General features: G+C 38.5%; 1 protein-coding gene across 2 annotated transcripts in view; it reads right to left on the reverse strand.

Annotated features, from left to right (window-relative positions):
* LRCH2 (leucine rich repeats and calponin homology domain containing 2) overlaps window positions 1-23,458 on the reverse strand; it is a 120,686-nt gene extending 97,228 nt beyond the window's left edge. For both annotated transcript variants that reach the window (XM_003262223.3, XM_003262222.3), the window contains exon 1: window positions 23,110-23,458. In XM_003262223.3, coding sequence (XP_003262271.1) covers window positions 23,110-23,458 — 349 coding nt within the window. The remainder of the gene's footprint in view (window positions 1-23,109) is intronic.
* Between the last annotated feature and the right edge of the window lie 935 nt (window positions 23,459-24,393).

Genomic DNA, 24,393 nt, shown 5'->3' on the forward strand with positions numbered 1-24,393 from the left:
AGACTTTGTGTGACTGTTGGGAAGGTATGATTGGTTTTGAAATGTGAGGACATGAGATTTGAGAGGAGTCAAGGGCAGAATTACATGGTTTGGCTGTGTTCTCACTCAGATCTCATCTTGAATTCCCGTGTGTTGTGGGAGGGAACTGGTGGGAAATAATTGAATCATAGGGGCAGGTATTTCCCGTGCTGTTCTCATGATAGTAAGTCTCATGAGATCTGATGGTTTTAAAAAGAGGAGGTTCCCTGCACAAGCTCTCTTGTCTGCCACCATGTGACAAGTGCCTTTCACCTTCTGCCATGATTGCGAAGCCTCCCCAGCCACGTGGAACTGTAAGTCCAACAAATTTCTTTCTTTTGTAAATTGCCCAGTCTTGGGTATGTCTTTATCAGCAGCGTGAAAACAGACTAATACACATATGAAGCAAAGATAGACTGAATGACATGCCTTCCCAAAGTTAAAAAAAATTAAAAGCTAGTAATAACTGACAGCACTGGGTTCCAAACTCATGTGTCTTCAAAGCCTATGTTCTATGTGTGATTTTCCACTCCTTTAACACACTACTGTGGCCTTCTGTCCCACATCTCAAATATTCTGTCCCACTGCAACCACAAACCAGGGTCAGAAGAATTCTAAATCTAACAATATCCACACACACCTCCAAGATTGCTTCTTGCAATAGGAGGCAGAATGTAAATCTTACTTCTTTTTTTTTTTTTTTTTTGAGACGGAGTCTCGCTCTGTCGCCCAGGCTGGAGTGCAGTGGCACAATCTCGGCTCACTGCAAGCTCCGCCTCCCGGGTTCACGCCATTCTCCTGCCTCAGCCTCTCCGAGTAGCTGGGACTACAGGCGCCCGCCACCACGCCCGGCTAATTTTTTTTTTGTATTTTTAGTAGAGACGGGGTTTCACCATGGTCTCGATCTCCTGACCTCGTGATCCGCCCGCCTCGGCCTCCCAAAGTGCTGGGATTACAAGCGTGAGCCACCGCGCCCAGCTGTAAATCTTACTTCTAGGTTCAATTTTTGTTTCAGAGAATAATGAACACCATTCTAAAGCCCTCAGCTGTTCCCAATTTACCAATTCAAAATTGTTTCATCTGAGATGACACACAGCTTTCTTGGCTCCTTAAAGAGATGGGCTCTTATTACTTTTCAATATTTTTAACCAATTCAATAAACAAGGATTAAAGAAAATTAGTCAAACAAATTTTGTCTAAAGGAGGATAACATCTTATAGCCAAAATCATTGTGCTGAGTACCTGTCAAGAACTCTGAAGGGTCGGATTTTGCCCTACTTTTAAGCCAGTATGTTATCCTAACACTGTTGTATAGATGCTAGCAGAAGACATGAGACTCCTGCGTGAGAGACAGAGGCCTTTACTGCTCACAGCACAGCAAGTGGCATGAACAGCGTATTTGGGTCAGTTCCCCTTACTCCCCAAAATCTCATGGGGGCAACATTGATGGGCCCAGATGGATGCATGCACGTGCAGTATTATCACATTATAGGAAAGGAACCTGAGCTGAGGGAACCCAAATCTTTTATCATAGTAAGCATGCTTGTCGTTTGTTCTAAGGGAGACATTATCTTTATTTTATTCAACATTAAGCATGATTATCTTTTGCTTTGGAGAGAAATGCTATCTAATTTGTCCAAGGATGCAAGCAAATCTGCCCTTTGCTTTGGTTTGTTTTTGTTTTCGTTTGCTTTTTAAGACAGTATCTGGCCGGGCGCGGTGGCTCACGCTTGTAATCCCAGCACTTTGGGAGGCCGAGGCGGGCGGATCACGAGGTCAGGAGATGGAGACCACGGTGAAACCCCGTCTCTACTAAAAATACAAAAAAATAGCCGGGCGTGGTGGCGGGCGCCTGTAGTCCCAGCTACTCGGAGAGGCTGAGGCAGGAGAATGGCGTGAACCCGGGAGGCGGAGCTTGCAGTGAGCCGAGATTGTGCCACTGCACTCCAGCCTGGGCGACAGAGCGAGACTCCGTCTCAAAAAAAAAAAAAAAAGACAGTATCTTGCTTTGTCGCCCAGGCTGGAGTGCAGTGGTGTGATCACAGCTCACTGCAGCCTTGACCTCCCAGGCTAAAGCAGTGCTATTGCCTCAGCCTCCTAAGCAGCTGGGACTACAGGCATGCACCACCAAGCTTGGCTATTTTTTTTAAGAGACAGGGTCTTGGCTGGGAGCAGTGGCTCACATCTATAATCCCAACACTTTGGGAGGCCGAGGAGGGTGGATTGCTTGAGTCTAGGAGCTTGAGACCAGCCTGGGCAACATGGCAAAACTCCATCTCTACAAAAAATACAAAAAAAATAGCCGAGTGTAGTGGCATGGACCTATAGTCCCAGCTACTTCGGAGTCTGAGGCAGCAGGATCACCTGAGCCTGGGGAGGTTGAGGCTGTGGTGAGCCAATTGTGCCACTGCACTCCAGCTTGGGAGACAGAGCAAGAGCCTGTCTCAAAAAAAAAAGGGACAGGGTGTTGCTACGTTGCCCAAGCTGGTCTCAAACTCCTGGGCTGAAGCAATCCTCCTGCCCTGGCCTCCTAAAGTGTTGGGATTACAGGTGTGAGCCATTGCGTCCAGTCTGCACTTTGTTTTGAAGGCAAACAGTAGGTTTATCTTGCAAAGCTGTTCACTGTACCAACATCATTGAAAATAAAGTTCAGAATACAGGGCAGTTAGTGTCTCACTTGTAAGATGTGCAGAAACATGAAGCCATGGTGAACTGTCTTTGAACAGTACCATTCCTTTTCCAGCAGGGCTTAGAAACTGCAGCCTAACCACAGAAAACATACAAGGTAAAATATTCAAATATCTTAATATCAAATTATCTGTGGTCCTGCATTTCCAGAGTCTGTGATAGAGGCAAGCAAATTCTGATCCTCACCTTCCAAGCCTCATTCTCCATATTTACCAGGTAGCATCCTGACTTGACTCACAGCCTTTATCATCCACTTGACAAAATTCCATTAAACATTAACTATAAACTAAGCATGAGATGTTAGGGTAAATCAAAAGCTCAACCAGACACCAACTCTAGGTAATATCAATTCTTGTTCCACTCCAACACCAAATAATACCTGCTTAGATAGTAACACTTCAGTGAAAGAATGCAAAAAGAATCACCTCCATTTAGTTCTACTAAAATTGTAGATTCTATAATATAAAGCTCTTGTGGCTAGACCAATACAGCATCATCCTTGGGGTACATCTCAAAGTTCACAGAAGTCTTACTGACTAAAAAAGAGGGGAGATGAACACTAGACTTGATCTAAACTGCATTTCTGAATCCACTACTACCTATTAAATAGTGCCAAAATCACTTAATTCCTATTTCAGAGCTATTGGTAATGACTAAACATTCTGCAACAACCTAAAATCCCTAGAAGAAATAATCAATAGAAATGATGGGAAAATTGTCAACTTGTACATAATGATAGGTAATGTTCATAAAGATAGAAAATAAAATGATGGAAATTAGACCATTATATTCATTTCTTGTAACATAAAAAAAGAGAGAAATATGTCTTCAGGAGAGTGCATAAAATCAGCCAACTCAGATACTTATTTTCTAACATGAAAATGAAAAAATTAAATGTTCTCTGCTCTTTGGTAACTATTATTACTCAAATTTGAGCACAATTACAGTATGTAAAATCTGATTAATATGTTCTCAAATGTTAGCAATTCCTCATCTATTTTTCTATCTAAAAGAACTGTTAAGACTAGAAACAAAAGCAGCAAGAAAACAGAAGGCACCACAGCTGTCTGTCGATGCAAGGATGGAAAGTGTCTTTGAAGTATTAGAGACTGATATCCGATGGAGCCTGATGGGAAATGACAACCCCATGGCTCTGGCATCTGCTTCAACAGATGCCCTCTGCAAAGACAGGTGATTTCTTGATTCAGTATTCCCTGGAAGGGTGTTGTGCAGGACAAAATAATGAACAGTGTATAACACTGAGACCTTGTTGAATGAGTAAGATGTATGGATTACAGAATTTCTAAGCTACTCCATGATGAATTAAAATTTTAACCATAAGTGCAGCAGGGAGAAAAAAACAACTTGTAGACATTGGAAAAAAATGAAGAAAAAAAATGCTTCAAAGTTAACAATTATGATAAACAATAACAAGGAGATCTCATCGACCTGAAGCAACCAGTAATGAAAGGCTCATTTTCAGCACAGGCACTTTGAGAAGCAAAGGTGCAAACGAAAACAGATATTGCAAGGGGAAACCACAGCTGCTAACCAGAGGGCAGATACGTGCATGCTGAGTAAGGAAAGGACTGTGAGTCTTGCAACAATTAAGCCACGTGGAAAGACAAGACCTTATTTAAAAGAAGAGGGAGGGGCAGCTCTATGCAGAGTTATCTGTAGGAAATTCTAGTAAGTTTTTCAGTTTCACCAAGAAATAATGACTAATGAATCACTGTAACAGCATTCAAACATCAAAGTGATATTTAAGAATGGCACTATACTTCAACCATTATAAAATTTATTATAAGTTTGTCATTTCAAATCAATGTAGTATTACTTATTAAATGGCTATTGAATAACTGTATTTTCAAGACAAATATTATTGCTTTATCACATAACTTTTACTAAAATAAAATCCAGATGGAAGAAAAAGATAAACATGAAAATGAAGCTTTGAGAAAAACATTATAGGGACTAGTCACCTAATATTAGAATGGGAAAGGAGTTTCAAAGTATTAATATAAAGAAAGAATTCATACATGAAAGATTTCTAGGTTAAGTTACATAAAAAGAAGAAAAAACTTCAGTCTATCAAAAAGCAAAAAGATACCAACAACTCATAGATAAAACCTGGGCCAAGGACATAAACAGTTTCAAAATGAAAACTATCAACGACCAAGACGCATATGAAAACATCTGCAAACTCACTGTAATCAAAATAAATGTAAAAATTATGATAACATAATTTGGCCAGGTGCAGTGGCTCACATCTGTATTCTCAGCACTTTGAGAGGTCAATGCCAGAGGATCACTTGAGGTCAGGAGTTCAAGACCACCCTAGCCAACGTGATGAAGCCCTGTCTCTACTAAAAATACAAAAAATTAAAATAAAAAATTAGCCAAGTGAGGTGCCATGCGCCTGTAGTCCCAGCTACCCAGGAGGCTAAGGCAGGAGAATCACTTGAACCCAGGAGGCAGAGGTTGCAGTGAGCCAAGATCGCACCACTGAACTCTAGCCTGGGTGACATGGGTGACAGAGTGAGACTCCATCTCAAAAAAAAAAAAAACACCATAATTCATTAATCAAATTTAAAGGTTTTAAAGCTATTACTTGGTGTTGGCAAGGCTATTTTGAATTAGGCACTTCCATACATCATTGGTGGGAATACAAAATGAGGTAACTTTTCTGGAGTGCAATTTGGCAAAGTGAATCAAGGTCCTTAAAACTGTTCATAATAATTGATCCAATAATTCAGTTAATAGCAATTTTTGATTGAAACCTAATAGGAATATGTAAAAAATATGCATATTTCAGGATTATTTAAAATAGTAAAAAATTAGAAACAACTTAAATGTCCAACAATAAGATAAAGGCTAAACAAATTTTTATATCCTTAACATAGAATACCCTGTAGCCTTTAAAAATCATATTATAGACGTGATTCCTTAGTATGGAAATATGCTCACAGTATAATAACTAGAGCATTTAAAATGTAAAACTATATACACCAAATGCAGCAATAGTTTTCTTTAAAGACCATACGTAAATTTATAAAGACCTACAGGTATGTGCAAGATGATGAGTGTTGGGAATATAAACGAAATATACCAAAATATTAATGTTTATTCAAGGTTGCTGGAATGAGAAGCAATTTGTATTTTCTTCCCTATGCTTCTATTTTCCAAATGTTCTACAATAAGCAAGCACTGCTTTTGTTGTATACATACAAATGGCCAAGAAGCAAATGAAAAAATGAAAAATATGAAATGAAAAAATACTCAACATCACTAAGCATAAGAGAAATGCAAATTAAAACAGACAAAATTTTGAGACAGCCAAGGTACCACCCTACACCAGACAGAATGGCTACTACTAAAAAGTCAAAAAATAACAGTTGGTGAGGATATGGAGAAAAGAGAACGCTTATATATTGTTAGTGGGAATGTAAATTAGCACAACCCCTGGGGAAAATAGTATGACGATTTCTCAAAGAACTAAAAATAGAACTACCATTCCATCTGGCAATCCCACTACTAGGTATCTACCCAAAAGAAAAGAAATCATCCTCTTTTTCCAGCTGGAACCATGGAGGGTGTAGAAGAGAAGATGAAGAAGGTTCCTGCTGTGCCAGAAACGCTTAAGAAAAAGTAAAGGAATTTTGCAGAGCTGAAGATCAAGTGCCTGAGAAAGAAGTTTGCCCAAAACATGCTTCGAAAGGCAAGGAGGAAGGTTACCTATGATAAAGCGAAGCACTATCACAACGAGTATAGGCAGAAGTACAGAACTGAATTTCGAATGGCGAGGATGGCAAGAAAAGCTGGCAACTTCTATGTACCTGCAGAACCCTGAGACTCAGAAACGTAGGAAGGTAGGAGGGGGTTGAGGGGTGAGAAATTACCTAATGGGCACAATGTACACTATTCGAGTGATGGTTACACTAATAGTCTAGACTTCATCACTATGTAATATATCCATGTAACAAAACTACACTTGTACCTCCAAACTCATAACAATTTTTTTTTATTATACTTTAAGTTCTGGAATACATGTGCAGAATATGCAGGTTTGTTACATAGGTATACAAGTGCCATGGTAGTTTGCTGCACCCATCAACCCATCATCTACGTTACCTATTTCTCTTAATGCTATCCCTCCCCTGGCCTCCCACCCCACAACAGGCCACAGTGTGTGATGTTCCCCTCCCTGTGTCCATGTGTTCTCATTGTTCAACTCCCACTTATGAGTGAGAACATGCAGTGTTTGGTTTTCTGTTCCTGTGTTAGTTTGCTGAGAATGATGGTTTCCAGCTTCATCCATGTTCCTGGAAAGGACATGAACTCATCCTTTTTTATGGCTACATAGTATTCCATGGTATATATGTGCCACATTTTCTTTATCCAGTCTATCACTGATGGACATCTGGATTGCTTCCAAGTCTTTGCTATTGTGAACAGTGCTGCAATAAACATACGTGTGCATGTCTCTTTATAGTAGAATGATTTATAATGCTTCGGTTATATACCCAGTAATGGGATTGCTAGATCAAAAGGTATTTCTGGTTCTAGATCCTTGAGGAATTGCCACACTGTCTTCCACAATGGTTGAACTAATTTACACTCCCACCAACAGTGTAAAACTGTTCCTATTTCTCCACATCCTCTCCAGCATCTGTTGTTTCCTGACTTTTTAATGATCACCATTCTAACTGGCATGAAATGGTATCTCATTGTGGTTTTGATTTGCATTTCTCTAATGACCTGTGATGATGAACTTTTTTTCTTATGTTTGTTGGCTGCATGAATGTCTTCTTTTGAGAAGTGTCTGTTCATATCCTTCGCTCAATTTCTGATGGGGTTGCAGTGAGCCAACATTGGACCACTGCACTCCAGCCTGGGCAACAGAGGGAGTCCCCATCTCAAAGAATAAAAAAGTTAATTAATTAATTAATTCATCAAAATCATGCTTTCATGTAACGTATTTTTTAAAGCAAAAAAAAACACCTAATATCTGAATTGTTATGATTATTCTGATTAATGAAGTAACCAATGGCAAAACATGTATCTTGACCATCTCTAGTACATCAGAATTGGTGATGTTCAATTAAGTTTTGAGGCAGGAGAATAGGATCTGGAGGCAGGGCCGTTTCACGCTGACTTCCTAGAACTAAACTGAAAGGAAAACCCTAACTTTCCACACCTGAGTAACAAAAGGAGCAGAGACCAGTCCCTTTGCAAACCCCCACTATTTCTGCATGGCAGATGGGAAATAGAAAGTACCTCTGATTGGTTGCTTTTTGTAACCAATCAGACGTTTCCATAGGAGTATAACTTTGTAACTTCACTTCAGCCTCTGATTGTTTGTTTTTTGCAACCAATCAGACTGATTGCAGGCCAAGTCTTCGTTAACATAGCAGTGCAGCTTTGTAACTTCACTATAGGCTCTGTTTGGTCGCTTTCTGCAACCAATCAGATTGATTGCAGGCCATCACTTCATTTAGATGAGGTAAACACAAAGTGGCCAATGGGAATCCTCTAGCAGGGTATTTGGACCCAAGAAGATTCTGTATCGGGGCTGTGAGAGGCTGCTCGGCCTGCTCCCACCCTGTAGAGTGTACTTTCCCTTTCGATAAATCTCAGCTTTTGCTGCTTCATTCTTTCCTTGCTTTGTGCATTTTGTCCAATTCTTTGTTCAAAACACCAAGAACCTGGACACCCTCCATCGGCAACAGTTTGACTTTGATCTTTCTGCCTAGGTCAAGGTCAACCAGCCACTGAAAATCAGGTAGATCTGTGTATACAATATACATTTTATTTGCATGTTAAGATACCTTAGTACCTTTCTACTGCATGAGAAAGGAAAGTCTAATATAATATGAGAAAGGTCTGCATCCAACTGACTCTCCAGGACAACTTAAGCAGGCTTCAGATTGCGAAACAAAAGTAGTAGGGAGAAAAAAAAAACCAAGTGCAAGCCACTGTACTAAACAAAACTAATTGTTTTATCTTTGATTTATACAGATTATAGCTGCATGCTGTACCCCCTAAAATAATACTGTATTTAGAGAGCAAGGACCATCCTTACCTGAGCTATTTGATAGCAAAGCACTAATCACTGAATCCTGAAATTAAAAGCAATTTACAATAAATTGACCAATTAAAAAGTAATGACAAATTCCACAAACTGGTCAAAAAAAACCCATTTGTTTACATTAAGTGGTCAAGCAGCCTCTACACATCAGCACGGTGCCAGCTGCCAGTGAGACCAAATGGATTCAGATGGTTTATTACTAACACAGGCAGAGAAGGCATGATCAGCATGGTATCAGCTCCCCATGTCCCTAGTCCTACAAGAGAAACCCAAACTGGAGGGACTAAATGAAAGACAACACACACAGTGGGTTGCTCTGTTGTTGAGGAGTCAATTCTAGACTGCAGCTATGTCATTTTATAGTCACAACTGTGCCTGAAGGAAACTCCCGTGCCTCACCAAAATGCAAATAGGAGATAATAAGCCGCCTTGAGGCAGCCTCCTGTAAGATACAGAGGTGGATAAGAAATGGCCTTGTGACAGCTCCTCACAAGTCTATCTTAACATGTATCAAGGAGGATCACAGAGTATTCCCCCAAGACTTGAGACAGATTGTGGTTGAGCCTTGCCTATGTGGCCTGTGTGGGTACATGCAAGATCACCAAGGCACCATGGCAGAGGCATTCTCCTACATATAAATAGTATAGGAAGTCAGTATGTAAAATTGTCACACTCTTTCCCATAAAGTTTAAAAATTTGAGAAGCATCTATTATAAACTATTGCAGAGAGTCATAGCACTGAACCAAACACTGTCGAGAATTTATATAAAGAATGCATTATCTGTCCTAAAGAAGTTTAAATTTCTCTGGGGAGAAAGCAATGTAAAGCCAGGAGCACAACTACACTTGGTTGTTTATTAATATTAAACAGTAACTTAAACATCTAATGGTAGAGGAATGGTTAAATAAGTTATTGTGCCTCCATACATTTTTCTTCAGTGGAATGGTGGCATAAGGAAAACTTTCTGAAAGAACAATGTAGAAGAAGAGTGTACAATAGACTACAATAGAAAGATGTTTAAGGCAACAATATTATATTGATAAATGTGAGAAAGTTTAGTCATTCATTAAGTGATGAGGCTTTTTGCAAGAGAAGAAGCGGTGAAAACAGAGAGCTGTTGTGAGTGCCTTTAAGCTCTGATCCTACTAAGGATGATAAACTTCATAACTGAAAGGTAGCAGATCCCGGGAGCTTAACTTTGCACATGGCAAATGGAGGAGAGCAGACAGTAAGAGGACAAAGTAAGACCAAGACATGCTAAAACACAATTTTAAATAATTCAGAGCTATACTACCGAGAAAACTCCTAAATCTAATCATGAAATGTCCATTTATCTCTCAATTTTTCCTGGACTTCATCTACAAACATGATTTTCAAAATAGAATTTGTTAAAAGAACATATTAATCCTCAAAACATTTTGTAATGTAGTATTTTCAATGTCAATCTTATTTAACATCATAAACAGTACTTTCAAATCAATTTTAATGAATAGCTAACCTAAATATTTTTAAATGGCCAGCTACTCTAAAATAAAAACATATCTAGTGGCATAGTATAAGAATATATAAAAACTGGCCTGGCGCAGTGGCTCACGCCTGTAATCCCAGCACTTTGGGAGGCCGAGGCGGGTGGATCACGAGGTCAGGAGATCGAGACCACGGTGAAACCCCGTCTCTACTAAAAATACAAAAAACATTAGCCGGGCGCGGTGGCGGGTGCCTGTAGAGGCACGGTGGCAGGCGCCCGTAGTCCCAGCTTCTTGGGAGGCTGAGGCAGGAGAATGGCATGAACCCGGGAGGTGGAGCTTGCAGTGAGCCAAGATCGCGCCACTGCACTCCAGCCTGGGCAACAGAGCAAGACTCTGTCTTAACAAAAAAAAGAATATATAAAAACTACAGCAAATTTCCAAACTGTTAAAGTTTAATACTCATGTCTCTGCTTATGAAGCAATAACAAGATATGTCTTTTTTCTTTCTAATTTTTTTTCATTTTTAAAAATAACAAAACAATAAAAACAAAAATCAGGAAAACAATGAGGGGTTCAGATACACACCCTGAAGAACAGAGTATCTATTTATGAAGTAGTGGAAAACACAGAGGAAAACCAAAGGGACAAATTGTGCAGGGACTCAAAAAGGCACCCATGGCAAGAAGCAGGCTTAATTGAACAAAATAGGCTAAACAACTACTATGTACCACACACTGTACTACTAGCTACTGGAGTGGCAACAAAGTCACTATTCTCAAATAACTCTAAAACCAATAAAAAGGGAAGTGCAAACAAATAACCCATATTTCTTTAATTCAACAATGCATATTTTCTTCTAATGCTAACGTTTTTGAAATCTATGTATGCATTTACTGAAGTGGTGTTTATTTGTCAGAAAAGTTATTAAATTGATGGTGCATACTAGGGTGAAGGAAATATATTCACTGCAATACAAAATCACAGCGGCTATAATAGAGGTATAATCACTGTATGTAGAAGATGAGGGGAAAGGGAAAAGATAAAGGCCTGATCTGGGATACAAAGAATCAATAGGAGTTCACAAGGTGGAAAGCCGAAGAAGGATATTAACAGGAAAAAAAAAAGAAAAAAGAAAAATGCTGAGGCACCGAACAGCATGATACTTTCAACGAGCAGCACATATTATAGTTTGATAGGCTGGAATACAGAGGTCCGAGGCAGTATGAGACTAAACTGAAGTTCAGGTAGGTCAGGAATGCAAAGTGGGTTCATCTTATACTCAAAAACCAAACAATATTATATACCATGTTAATACAACAAAGGACAAAAACCATATGATTAACTCGATAGAACAGAAAAAGCCTCTGACAAAATTCAACGCCCTTTCGTGATAAAAACATTTGAAAAGCCAGGTATAAAAGGGAATTTCTTCCACCTGATAAAGACCATTTACTGAAAAAAACAGAGCTAACATTTTATTTAATGGTGAAAGACTGAATATATTCCCCCTAAATTCAAGAACAAAACAAGAATGTCCACTTCCACAGCATCTGCTTAACATTATGGAAACTAGAAGTTCTAACAGGGACAATTAGGCAAGAAACAGAAATAAAAGGCTCCAGATTTGAAAAGAAGTAAAACTATCTCTATTTGCAGATGACATGACATAGAAAACCCTAATGAATTCATTTAAAAGACTACTAGAAGAAACAAGTTCAGCAAGGTTGAAGGATAAATGATCACTTATAAAAATCAATTGTATTTCTACACACTAGCAATGAACAATCCAAAAACTAAATTTTTAAAATTCCAATTACAACAACATCAAAAACTACAAAATAGGAAACTACAAAATAATTGTTAAAAGACATTAAAGATATAAATAAATGAAAAGACATCCCCTATTCATGGATGGGACAACTTAATATTGATAAGATGGCAAAATTCCCCCAAACTGATGATTCAACAAAATCCTTTTCAAAATCCCAACTTGCATTCTGCATTTTCCAAAGAAATTGTGTAGCTTATCCTGAAATTCATGCAAGGGTCCCAGAATAGCCCCAAAAATCTTGAAAAAAATGTTGGAAAATTCCCATTTCCCAATTACCAAACTTACTGCACAGCTACAGTAATCAATACAGTGTGGTATTGGGTTAAGAACAGAAATATAAATCAATGAAATACAATTGAGAGTCCAGAAATAAATCTTGACATTTATAGTCAACTGATTTTAAACAAGGATCACAAGACAATTAGATGAAGAAAAAAATGACCTTTTCAAAAAATGGTGCTAGGACAACTAGATATCCACATGTAAAAGAATGAAGTTGGACCCTGATCTTACATGACACACAAAAATCAACTTAAATAAGCAGTAAAGCTAAATGTAAAAAAATGAAAGAGCTAAAACTATAAACTCAGAATACATAAGGATAAATCGTTCTGACCCTGGGTTAGGCAATGCTTCCTTAGACATGACACAAAAAGCACAAGCAACAGAAGAAAATGGATAAAATAGGTGGTATCAGTATGTTTTAATTTTGTGTTTCATAGTAGATGAACCAACAGAATAGGAAAGAAATATTGGCAAATGATGTATCTGATAAGAGACTTGAATACAGAATTTTTTTTGAAAAAAAAAACCTCTTACAACTCAGTAATGAAAAGACAACCCAATTAGTAAATGGACAAAGGGTCCTAATAGACATTTTGCTTATGAAAATATACAAATAGTCAATAAACACATGAAAGATGTTCAACATCATTAGTCATGAGGAAAAGTCAAATCAAATCCACAATGAAATCCTGACTCAGGCTGGGCACGGTGGCTCACGCCTGTAATCCCAACACTCTGGGAAGCTGAGGCGGGTGGATCACCTGAGATCAGGAGTTCAAGACCAGCCTGGCCAACATGGTGAAACCCCATCTCTACTGGAAAAAAAAAAAATACAAAAATTAGCCAGGCATGGTGGCACACGCCTGTAATCATAGCTACTCAGGAGGCTGAGGCAGGAGAATCGCTTGAGCCCAGGAGGCGGAGGTTGCAGTGAGCCGAGATTGCATCACTGCACTCCAGCCTGGGCGACAAGAAGGAAACTCGGTCTCAAAAAAAAAAAAAAAAAAGAAGAAGAAGAAGGAAAGAAATACTGCCTCATACCCACTAGGATGGCTATAAACAAAAAGATAAAAACAAGTGCTGCTGCGAATGCAAAAAAATTGGAATTCTCATAATACTGGTACATGCTACAACATAAATGAACTTTGAAAACATAGTAAATTAAAGAAGCCAATCACAAAAGGTCACATCCTGAATGAAGTCATTTACATAAAATGTACAGATGGGGTAAATCTATAGAGACAGAAAACAGATGAATGGTTGCGTAGGGTTTGATTGGTTGGGGAGGAGGCAGGGAGAATGGAAAGGGATTTATTTGTACAGGATTTCTTTCGGGGGGAGATGAAAATATTCCAAAACTAAATTATAGTGATGGGTGCACAGCTAACAACCAATAAACAATATACTTTAAATGGGTCCACTTTTGGTCTGCGAACTCTCAATAAAGTGTTAAAAAGAAAAGAAGTAGGCCAGGTGCAGTGGCTCACCCCTGTAATCCCAGCACTTTGGGAGGCCAAGGCAGGTGGGTCACTTGAGCCCAGAAGTTCAAGACCAGCCTGGGCAAGATGATGAAACCCTGTCTCTACAAAAAAATACAAAAATTAGCTGTGCATGGTAGCACACCCCTGTGGTCCCAGCTACTGGGGAGGCTGAGGTGGGAGGTTGAGGCTGCAGTGAGCCGTGATTGTGCCACTGTACTCCAGCCTTGGCAATAGAGCGAGATCCTGTCAAAAAAGAAAAAAGAAAGGAAGAAAAGAAGTAGATATAGAATCCAAGGCCCTTGGTCCCCTAAAGTTTCACAATTTCACTGAAAAATCACTGAAATGAGGCAGATTGATTAAAAGCAGAAAAGGCATACAAGTTTACTTAAAGTATATATATGGGAGCCTTCAGAATTGACCCAAAGGAGGAATTGCCTATTTTATGCTTAGGTTCAACAAAGTACGGACAGCCCAGCTGTGCAGAAATATGATTGTCCAAAAAGAATATAATCTAAAGCTGACAGACTGAGTGGGGAAACCTAGCAAAGCCTGTCTGCCTATTAAATAGATTCTTCTAGGCCTCTCTGAGCCTGTATTCCTTCCTTCTGACTGTGGGGCAGGGCCCTCTCTGGAATGGGGGTCTTAAGACCTACAGTCAAACAAGGTAGGTCAGATCATTTCTTTGTGTCCAGTTTTTATACAGAAAGGCAGAGGGGGAATTAGAGTGATATTTTTAGGTCTTATGGCTGGCTTTCAGGAAAAGGGGTTCTGGCTTCTATGATCCTCCTTGGGGAAGAGGGATTCTAGTTTATGGCTAGCCTTGGAGGAGAATGGGACCGAGAGACAGGAGGGCAGGACAAAGTCAGTGCAAAACTTCTGCTTCTGAGGCTGCTGCTGAGGCCTTCATTTGGGGGTATTGTTTTCTGAGCCCCAACATAGGTAAGGATGGATCTGAAAAAAGATAATCTATATGTAAAAACAGGAACATGGAACTCCACCTCCCGCTATACATAAAAATTGATTCCATATGAATTAAGAACTTTAATACCAAAAACAAAACTAAAACTCTTAGTAAAAAATGTAGATGAATATATTTTACATATTCTTAAACAGGACACAAAAATCATTGACTATAAAATTCAAGATTGATACATTTGGCTGTATTAAAATTTACAAATTTGTCCATCAAAACACCCCTCAAAAAGCAAAAAGGCAAGTTATAAACAAGATATTCAAAATATACAAAACAAATGATTAGTATAAGGAGTATTTTTTTAAACTCATAGAATTCTATTGTTTAAAAAAGGACAACCAACCAAGAGAAAATGGGCAAAATAAATGAAAAGTTATTTCACAGTACAGGAAAGACATACGACCAACAGACATCTGAAGAAAGGTTAACATCATTGGTGATCAGGGGAATGTAAATCAAGAAAGACTTCATCGAAATACCATTTTAAACACACTTGGCCAAAATTTTTAAATTTGACAATACTGTTTTGGAGGGCACATAGATTCATAGGATCTCCTATACATGTCAATGGAAACAGAAATGATAAACTGGTTTGAACACTGACATACCATACAACCCAGCAATTCCATTTTCAAGTATATACACAAGAGAAATCCTTGCACAAGTACAAGAGACATGTATAATAATGTTGATAGTAGTGATATTCCCAAGAGAAAAAGGAGGAGGGGGGAATGAAAATGGCTATCAGTGAGAAAGTGAATAAAGATGGTATATTCACATGATGCAAGATAACACAGCCATCCAAAAGAATGAACCACAGTTTTACATAACAATTTGGATGAATCTTAGCAATTTAATTTTAACTAATAAAATATTAAAATTACCACGGTTAAATAAAACATAGTGTATGTATTACTTTTTTTAATGTTCAAAACAAGGAATAAGGAAATAAGATTTTGAAACGTATGGCTTGAAAACTGGCTACTGGCTTAAAGGTGTTTTAGTAACACTGTTTTAGTAACATGTGACAATCAGGTTTGCATATTAGAAAGAATGGTTTAGCTACAGTGTGGAGGGCTAACTAATTTAAGTTGAAGAAAACTTGAGACAGAGAGATCATTTAGAACACTACTGACAGGTCCAGTTAAAAGTGAGGAATAGAGGAGAATCTGAACAATGACATTGAGAATAGAAAGGAATGAAACTGATCTGAAAGCTATTCAGAGTTATGACCAACAGGCCTTAGTCCCTCACTAGATATAGAGGGTGAGGGAAAGGGAAGAGTGGAGAATAACTCCCAAGTTTTAGATCTGGGTGACAAGGGGGCCTAGGGTGAATAACGAGAGTTCATTATTTGACATACTGAGTTTGAGGAGACTCTGAGATATCAGCATTCATGTAGTTTCCTCCATCTAAGAATAACTATAAAATCTGATGCGTCCTCTTTAAAGGCCAATCCTCCAACTTCTTTATAAAGCCCCCCTCTGCTGTTCCAACAACCAAATCAAATGTTATCCCTCCCTCTTTGAACCTATGCTGCACTTTCCATTTATCTTACTCTAACCCAGGGTTTCTCAACCTTGGCACCATGGACATTTTAGACAAGTTAAGTCTTTGTTGTATGGGGCTGTCCTTTTCATTGTAGGATGCTTGGCAGCATCCCTTGCCTCTACCCACTAGATGTCAGTAGCAACCCCAAATTGTGATAATAAAAAATGTCTTCAGCCAGGTGTGGTGCTGCGGGACTATAGTCCAAGCTACTCGGCAGGCTGAGACAGGAGGATCACTTGAGCCCCCGAGTTAGAGCCTGTGAACAGCCACTATATTCCAGCCCAGGCAACATAGCCAGGGCAACATAGCAAGGCCTTGTCTCTTAAAAAAAAAAAAAGTCTCCAGATGCTGTCAAATATCCTCTGAAGGCAACCTCTCCAACCCTACCCTTCCCCACAATGAGAACTACTGATCTAGGATATAATAGGTATATGACTTCTTATTTTAAACCATTATGAAATCATTAACTCACTGAAAGCAGCAACTTTACAACCTTTACAAAATATCTATATGACAAATCCATTCTTATATACTCACTAAGGTAGTTTAAGGGCACAGTCATCTATGTTTAATTTACTATTTCTAATTCACAAAAACCTTTAAATGTAATTATTTCCCATTAATATAGACATCCCCAACCAAGCAGCTCAAAATACTAAGGATTTACGTATTGCAATTATTTTTTTAAGAAGTGAAAAACTCTAGACTATACATACTAGATTCTCTTAGGAACATAATCATTAACAAAAAGCCATTTCTGAGTGAAATCCAAATTCACAAATGTTCTAGAATCAGTTCATCTCCATATGGTTCAAAGAAAAGTTTATGTCACAGTTATCTTATACCTGTCTCTTGTCACCTTGAATCTCTAATATTCTACTGAGACAAGTAATTAATTTAAAAATAAAGTGACAACATTCTCTGTCACAAATTAAAAAAGACTACACAGAATCAAGTGTTCCTGAAAAGGAAAGAACTTACTTTCCTATTTGGAAAAAACTTTTCCTCAAAGAATTTGATATAAAAAATACATTAGAAAATATCTACTGTTGAATTATCCATTACAGTCCACTGACAGGTATTCTGTTAATGGAATGCTACCTATTTACATGAAATAAGAGAAATGTAAAGATTAAACATTACAGTTTGACCTTTAGCAGATTGAGTGCACTAGTTGAGAGTAAACATAAACTTACACTGTTATTAAATTGGCTTATACAGTTTTCTTTAATTACATTAAATGGCGTGTAAGGTATTTTTTTTTCTATAAATGAGAAGCAGACAACCCTTTCTGAAACTTTCCAGATAACTGATTATAAGAGTATTACAATGTTTTAAGAAGCACCCAAATACACTCAAAGTGTAGAGAAAAAAAGAAAACTGACAGATTTCCCTTTCTAGGTCATGATGATAACTAGCCTCTGCAGAATGGGGAGGTGTGTATCATGCAGTTAAGGCATCTCAAAGAGTGGGCTGCTAGGCTGGGCTGGGAGAACAATATGCCTCTTTTGCAAAGTTTCACTGTGTGCCTAGGAACTTAAACAAATGGCACCTCCCAGCAAATCAATTTTGTAAGTCTTCAATTATCTTTATTTGTAGTAAGTGTCCCTAGCATTACTTCTTACATTCTCAATGAGGTTCTGGATCTTGTCTACCTTCATGCCAAATAAATGCTTCAGAATTTATATCACAAATACTCTAAATTGAAATATTAAATTTAAACCTTAAGCAAAAGTATTCCACTAACCCCAATTTTAAAACATCCCAATCAACCACTTCTGTTCTTATACCTGTCATGCAACAAATACCTAACCTAACTTTTCAGGAAGCTTTCTCAAACTAAATTAATCCCCTCTAAAATTAAGCTTTATGCCACAGTTCCGTATCTCTTATGTGTACAGTATATTGAAATATATTATTTTGAATACTATTATATATTATAGTGAAATTCTTTTCTAATGGTTATATTACTGTACACATTTGACTATTGTATAAATCCTTCAAATACAAAAACCATGTCTCTTTTATTAGCCATAATCATGTTTCCAAAGTTGGAGTTCAATAAATGCTTGCTTAATGAATCTATTCTAAAACCATGAGAAAGAGAGGCATGATAGCTATGCAAATACACACAAAACAAAACACACCATACCACAAACAAAAAGTATATAACCTATGAAGTTAAATAAGCATTGAATTTTCAGAATAAATAACCTATTTATTGGCATGGTGTTTAATAACTGCTTTTTTATAAAGAGAGAATGTGTTACAGTGGAAATAACATCAGGATAGCACTGGAGTTGAAAAACCTAGGCTCTGACCCACACACTCTGCCAGACTCACCATTTAACTTTGGACAAATCACTTAACCTCTCTCTCAACCACAACGAGCAATTACTATGTACTCTGCCAAGCTCACAGAGTTATTATTAGGATACAATAGGATAATATATATGAAAGTACTTAAAAATGTACAAAGAGCTGTATAAATGGTATTATCTTAATGATGAATGTACCCTTCAATTAAAGATAACATTTTATTTTAAATGAAAGAAATTAAGGGATAACTATGCTGAAGAACTTATCACTGAATAAATCAGTACAAGGTTCAGTAATTCAGATTCAATCTACAGCAATTAAAATATGAGTCAACTGTCAAAAATGTGCTTCACATTCGATTTTTCAGGAAGACATTTATTAAATAAAGCAAGGCAGATATTTGAATAAGGCCACAAAATCACAATCATGAGCTCATTCCACTAAATGCACTGGGAGGACCTTCACCTCACAAAATCAAATGCTGTGTTTATCTGGCTCCATTTTACAACCTGATACAATGCACCATGCCCTACAGTTGAAAAGGTGAACCAGCACATGTAGGAAATACTAGAGTTGACTCCTGGTTTACAGGAAAACACATGATTATCCAGGACACAGCACAATCTGATGTAAGAATTCCTAAATCTATTTCACAGACCTACTGCTCATGTACATAAACAGGTATAAAGAAGCAGAGGGAGCAGCAGCAAGTACGCTGAAACATATCCACTTATTTGTAGCACTGGTGACAGAGTCAACTATGCAAGGTTTCAGGATTTGTTTGGGTAACAATTAAATTCACTTTCAAGTCAACAAATTATCATAGTATCCAGATGGACCAAAAAGTTCTATGCAATTTCCCTTCATCTTATCAAATCTATCTACGGACCATCTCGGAGAAGACATTACAGCAAGAGTCAGCTACTTTACTGAAATGGGTTACCAACTTTCTGATCGCTGTTTTATGTCCTTATGTGGGTGAAAATTTTAATCAAGGAGTATCTGGAAGGGAGATCTACTCAAAAAGGTCATGAATCTCCAATCACCAACTGGAGATTCAAGTAAATTAGCAAACTCCCCCTTTTAAATGTTAATCTCCTAGAGAGGCTGCTATAATCATTTACCTGAGCTCTATCCCAATAAAGTAAGGAGAATGAGGTTGAAGAGAGAAAGAGAAAGGAGAAAAGTGTGATGGGGACAAAGGGAGGAGGCAAGTGAAGAACAGACACTAGAAATGCAGAGAGAGGTAAAAAGACACCAAAGATAAACTCTGCAAACAGCTGCCTAAAATACATTTTCCCTCATAGGAGGCCTGTTAGCAGAGAAAAGATTTTGCTGCTACATGTTTGGGGGGCATCATTTTCTTCACGTAAATTTATCAAACAATTTGAAACAATTTTTGAGTACTTAGTTCCTAGTTTCGGTTTTGACCTCCTTGACAAGTGGCTTTAAGGTTAATAACTAAACTTTTATCAATGTTCTTATTCACTCAAAGAACAAATATTTCTTGATTGCTTAAAAAATAAACAATTTTAGGGTTTCTCAGCCCTGAGTGCATATTAGAATTACCTGGGAAGATTTTTTTTCCTTAAGTTCCTTGGCCCCTGAGATTCTGATTTAATTGGTCTGGGGTGGGATCCAGGCAGGGTTGAAAAAAACAAACAAAAAATCTCCCTTGCAATTGTAATGTGCAGCCAGGGTGGAGAACCAGGGGTCTATTTCATCTTAATGTAAAAAATCCTTCCCCCACTTATTTTGAAATGTATTAATTTCTCCTTATTCAATATTGTTCCACCCAGATTCTCACTACCTCTCACCTAGATTAACATTAACCGCTTCTTAGCTATTTTCCCTTCCTCTTGTCTATTCCCAATGCAATAAGGAATGCTTGTCTAACTAATCAGTTTGGTTCTGAAACAGTATTCCACTGAGTCATTTTAAGTATAACAAGATCACCAAACAGATCATTTTCATCAAATAGAGAATATACTGTATGTACGTTCCTGTATGTATGTGTGTGTATGTATGTACCTATGTATGTATAATCTCAAACACACTCTATTTTTCTTCAGTTGCAATGTACCTGCCTTCATTTACACATAATGAATAGTGGTCTCTTTACATTAAAAAATACTGCCCCTAAAAATTTCGTGGCTAAATTTTATCAAAAACAAATGGCAAATGAGTCACCCAAAGATATCTAATTTAAATGAGAAAAAAAAGAGCAGCACAAGATCTTGTTTACTCTGATTTTTGAAATGCTCCCACAAGAAACGCTCATTCAACTGAAGAGAAAAAGTAAAATGAAACTTATGATGAATGACTGTTTACCATGAACAGATATGGTTCTGCTTTGTGTTGAAGCTTGCCTCAGAAAACCAACTGAAGGCTTAAAAGCCAAAGGCTGTAACTGCATCAGATGATATTCATATTTATGAGAAATATTATCAAATACAATACAGGGAATATATAATAAGAAGACTGAACAAGTATATGGCTTACATCCTGCCTTTTAAGGGGCTCTATTTCTTCTCAGGGATAGCAAGACAGAAACATAAAAAGAAAATAAAGCCAGCACTGCCAAGTAAGTGGTAAAGACAATAAGTACCATGGGAATTCAAAGAAACAGGAGATTCCTGTGGACTAAGGGAGTTGGAGACAACTTCTTGGAAGAGCTGGGGCTTCAATAAAATTAAATAGACGGAGAAAAGAGGGAAATCCCAAGCATACAGATGATCTTGTACAAAGATGAGGGAGAAATGCACAAAATATATTTGAGAGACAGAGAGTTGACCTAGTTGGAAGAGAGGATTCTATGTGGGAGCATTTTGGGGGATAAGGTTGCAACAATAAAGTGGAGCCCAACAATGAAAGCCCTGAATGCCAAGCTAGGATGCTTAAACTTTGTCCTGCAGGTAGAAGGATCCTTTATAGGTTATAAAGAACAATAAGCAAAAAAAAAAGAAAAAAAAAAAAGAAGAAGAAGAAAAGAAAAAAATCACTATAATGATGCAGTCTGAAACTGTTTTACTTGAAGCCTTTGAAGAACACACCAAGTTGCATAATATCTTGCTAACAGTCATGAATATGTGAACATATTATTTAGGAAATCTGCTCTGAGTGAAGGAGTAAATACTCCAACATGCTTTACAAAATATAAAATCAGTGGTCGATTACACATTCATAGTTCTTAGGATAATTCCTAAAAGAATCACTGGGTGGAAAGCTTCAATTTTAGGTTTTCCTCCTCTCCCTACCTTGTTCCAACACAAATACCTTGATTTAAGATCTAAAAACTGAATACAACTGAAATTGTCTTGTTTTGAAAATAAGAGGTATTTTACTACTCCTCATTATGGGTGAATTTACTTACTATATTGTTTCAAAATCATGACATCTATTAAAATAATTTTGTCCAGGATTTATTTCAGCAAAGCAGATGAAAACAGAAATAAATAACAAATTTAAAGATTATAAAAAGCAAAAAAAAAAAAACCTTTCATCAAATCAAGACATATCTAAAATAATCCAGCATTGGTTTATAAGAGAGTGTGTCCCTAACAAAAAATGCCAGCCACAACAAAGACTACCAGAAAGTATATGAAGAACATTACAATAGCCAATTTCTCATCCAAAGTGATAAACCTTTAATCCACAACTCCATAAAGAATGGAGTTAATTTTTTCTCAAAAATACCCTTAAAATTGTTGGCTTTCTACTATAAAAATTAAGACTCTAAGATAACTCAAAACAAGGATTAGCTTTCTTCTAGTAAGCAGACATGTAAGTGATTGATGATTTAATTTGCCACTGCAGCAAATACTAATTTAACCACCACTACCTTCTCAACACCAGGAAAATGAAAAATCTCAGTCTTTAAAGGCATACGTGACAAGAAAGAAGCCAAGAATATCCTAGAATGATTAAACCACACAGAAAAACCATGGCAATCCTGCTGCTGTACTCTGAAAAAGGATATGCCATTCTTTCAGGCACGTATGCCTTTAAGGAATATGTAGAGATTATGATTTTTGTGTTTGGTTTAGTTTGGTTGGGTTTGGTTTTTCGGGAAAGATGGGAAGATCCAGGAGAGTTGAAAGAAGTGCATTAAGGAAGGTGTCAGTGCCTCCCTCCCACCCAAACTGGGGAAACTAGCTTTAACAATGATGCTCTTTCACCCCTAACATCCTACCAGTTTCCATACATCCTTCAGGCAGCATTCCTCCCCTCCCCTATTGCTTGCTTTGCCCCTCACGTTCAGGAGAACGGGCTGCCCCGACTTTGTTAGTCTGGCAGCCCCCGCGCACCCGCCCAGACCTGCAGAGTCCAACAACGCAGCCACGCAGCCACCCACTCCCCGCACCTCCTCCTTCACAGCCAGCTTCCCCTCCCCCCGTCCTGTCACCTGCTTGGGTGGTGTCCGTCAGGTCGTAGCCGCTGCCCGGGAAGTCTCGGAGTTTCCGACCACTGAGGCTCAGGATGCCGGAGCTGCCCGCCTCTTCCAGGGCCCGGTCCAGGCTCCTCACGGTGTGCTGAGGCTGCAGGCTCCCCGGGTTCCACGGCGGCCCGTTGGGGAACGGCTGACCGAAAAGAGTCGGTACCGGGATGGGGACCACCAGGGTCCCGCCGCCGCCGCCGCCTCCCGCTCCAGCCCCGCCACCTCCCCCTCCAGCCGTGCCACAGCCACCGCTACTTCCACCTCCACCACAACCGCCGCCCCCACTGTTACCACCTCCTCCCTGACTCGCCGCCATGTTCCTGGGAGAGAGAATAGCCCCCGACAATACTGTCAGCCTGTGCCGCGAGTGTAAGGGGTTCTTAGGACGCATGCGCAGGCTGGGGGCGGGGGGTGGGGGGCGAGGTAGAGAGTGGGAAGGAACCAGGGGGCGGGCTGGGAGGAGGTGTTGGATAGAGAAAAGATGATGTTTGAAAGTGCAGAACGCTTGCTTTAAGAAATGTATGATGAGAAGAAGGATGCTAAATCCCGGTTCTGCTGCCTTGGGTACCAAAGTCTTGCGAAACGACACCAGGCGAACTGTAGGTCATCTGGGCTGTATGTCCCCAAATCTCTAAGTTGCTTCACTGTTTCCGTTCTGCAAAACAGAAACAAATATATGAGCTAGGGATGAAAGGGATTCTTTTCAGAATATACAGAAACAGCACTTAGAAGGGCTATGGGGCAGCTTATTGAGACGCTTACTGCAAATGCCTCAGGAATCCTTTACCAGTGTTAGAGAAACGCTGGGGAGTCACTTGGGGAGGGAAACGAGTGCAGTGTTGAGTTTGGGGCATATATGAATTTCTCCATAGTTTAGAATTCTATAATAGGAAAAAATTTGTAAAATGTTTTCAAGGAAGCCTCTCGTTTCAATGTATGTGAGTCTCAGCCAGACTGTTGCCTTCCAAAACTTGGAACCGAGTTATCCACATTCTGTTCTATCACTCTTTGAAGTTGTGCCAAGATCTCCAAAATATCTCTAGTTTCTTCTCATGGTGTCAGTATTGCCTGATGAAAATCTCTTTGATCATCAAACAATCTTAAAGGTTATTTCTGAAATACAGGTTTTGTTTTTAGATGGAATTCTGAAGATTTAACCCTGGGTATTATGAAGCCAATCGATCTTGAATTTTAGGAGTTCATTCTCAGAACCTGAAAATATTTTTAATGTAGAAGACATAGAGAAGAAAG

This window comes from Nomascus leucogenys, chromosome X (assembly GCF_006542625.1).
Source record: "Nomascus leucogenys isolate Asia chromosome X, Asia_NLE_v1, whole genome shotgun sequence".
NCBI lineage: Eukaryota > Metazoa > Chordata > Mammalia > Primates > Hylobatidae > Nomascus > Nomascus leucogenys.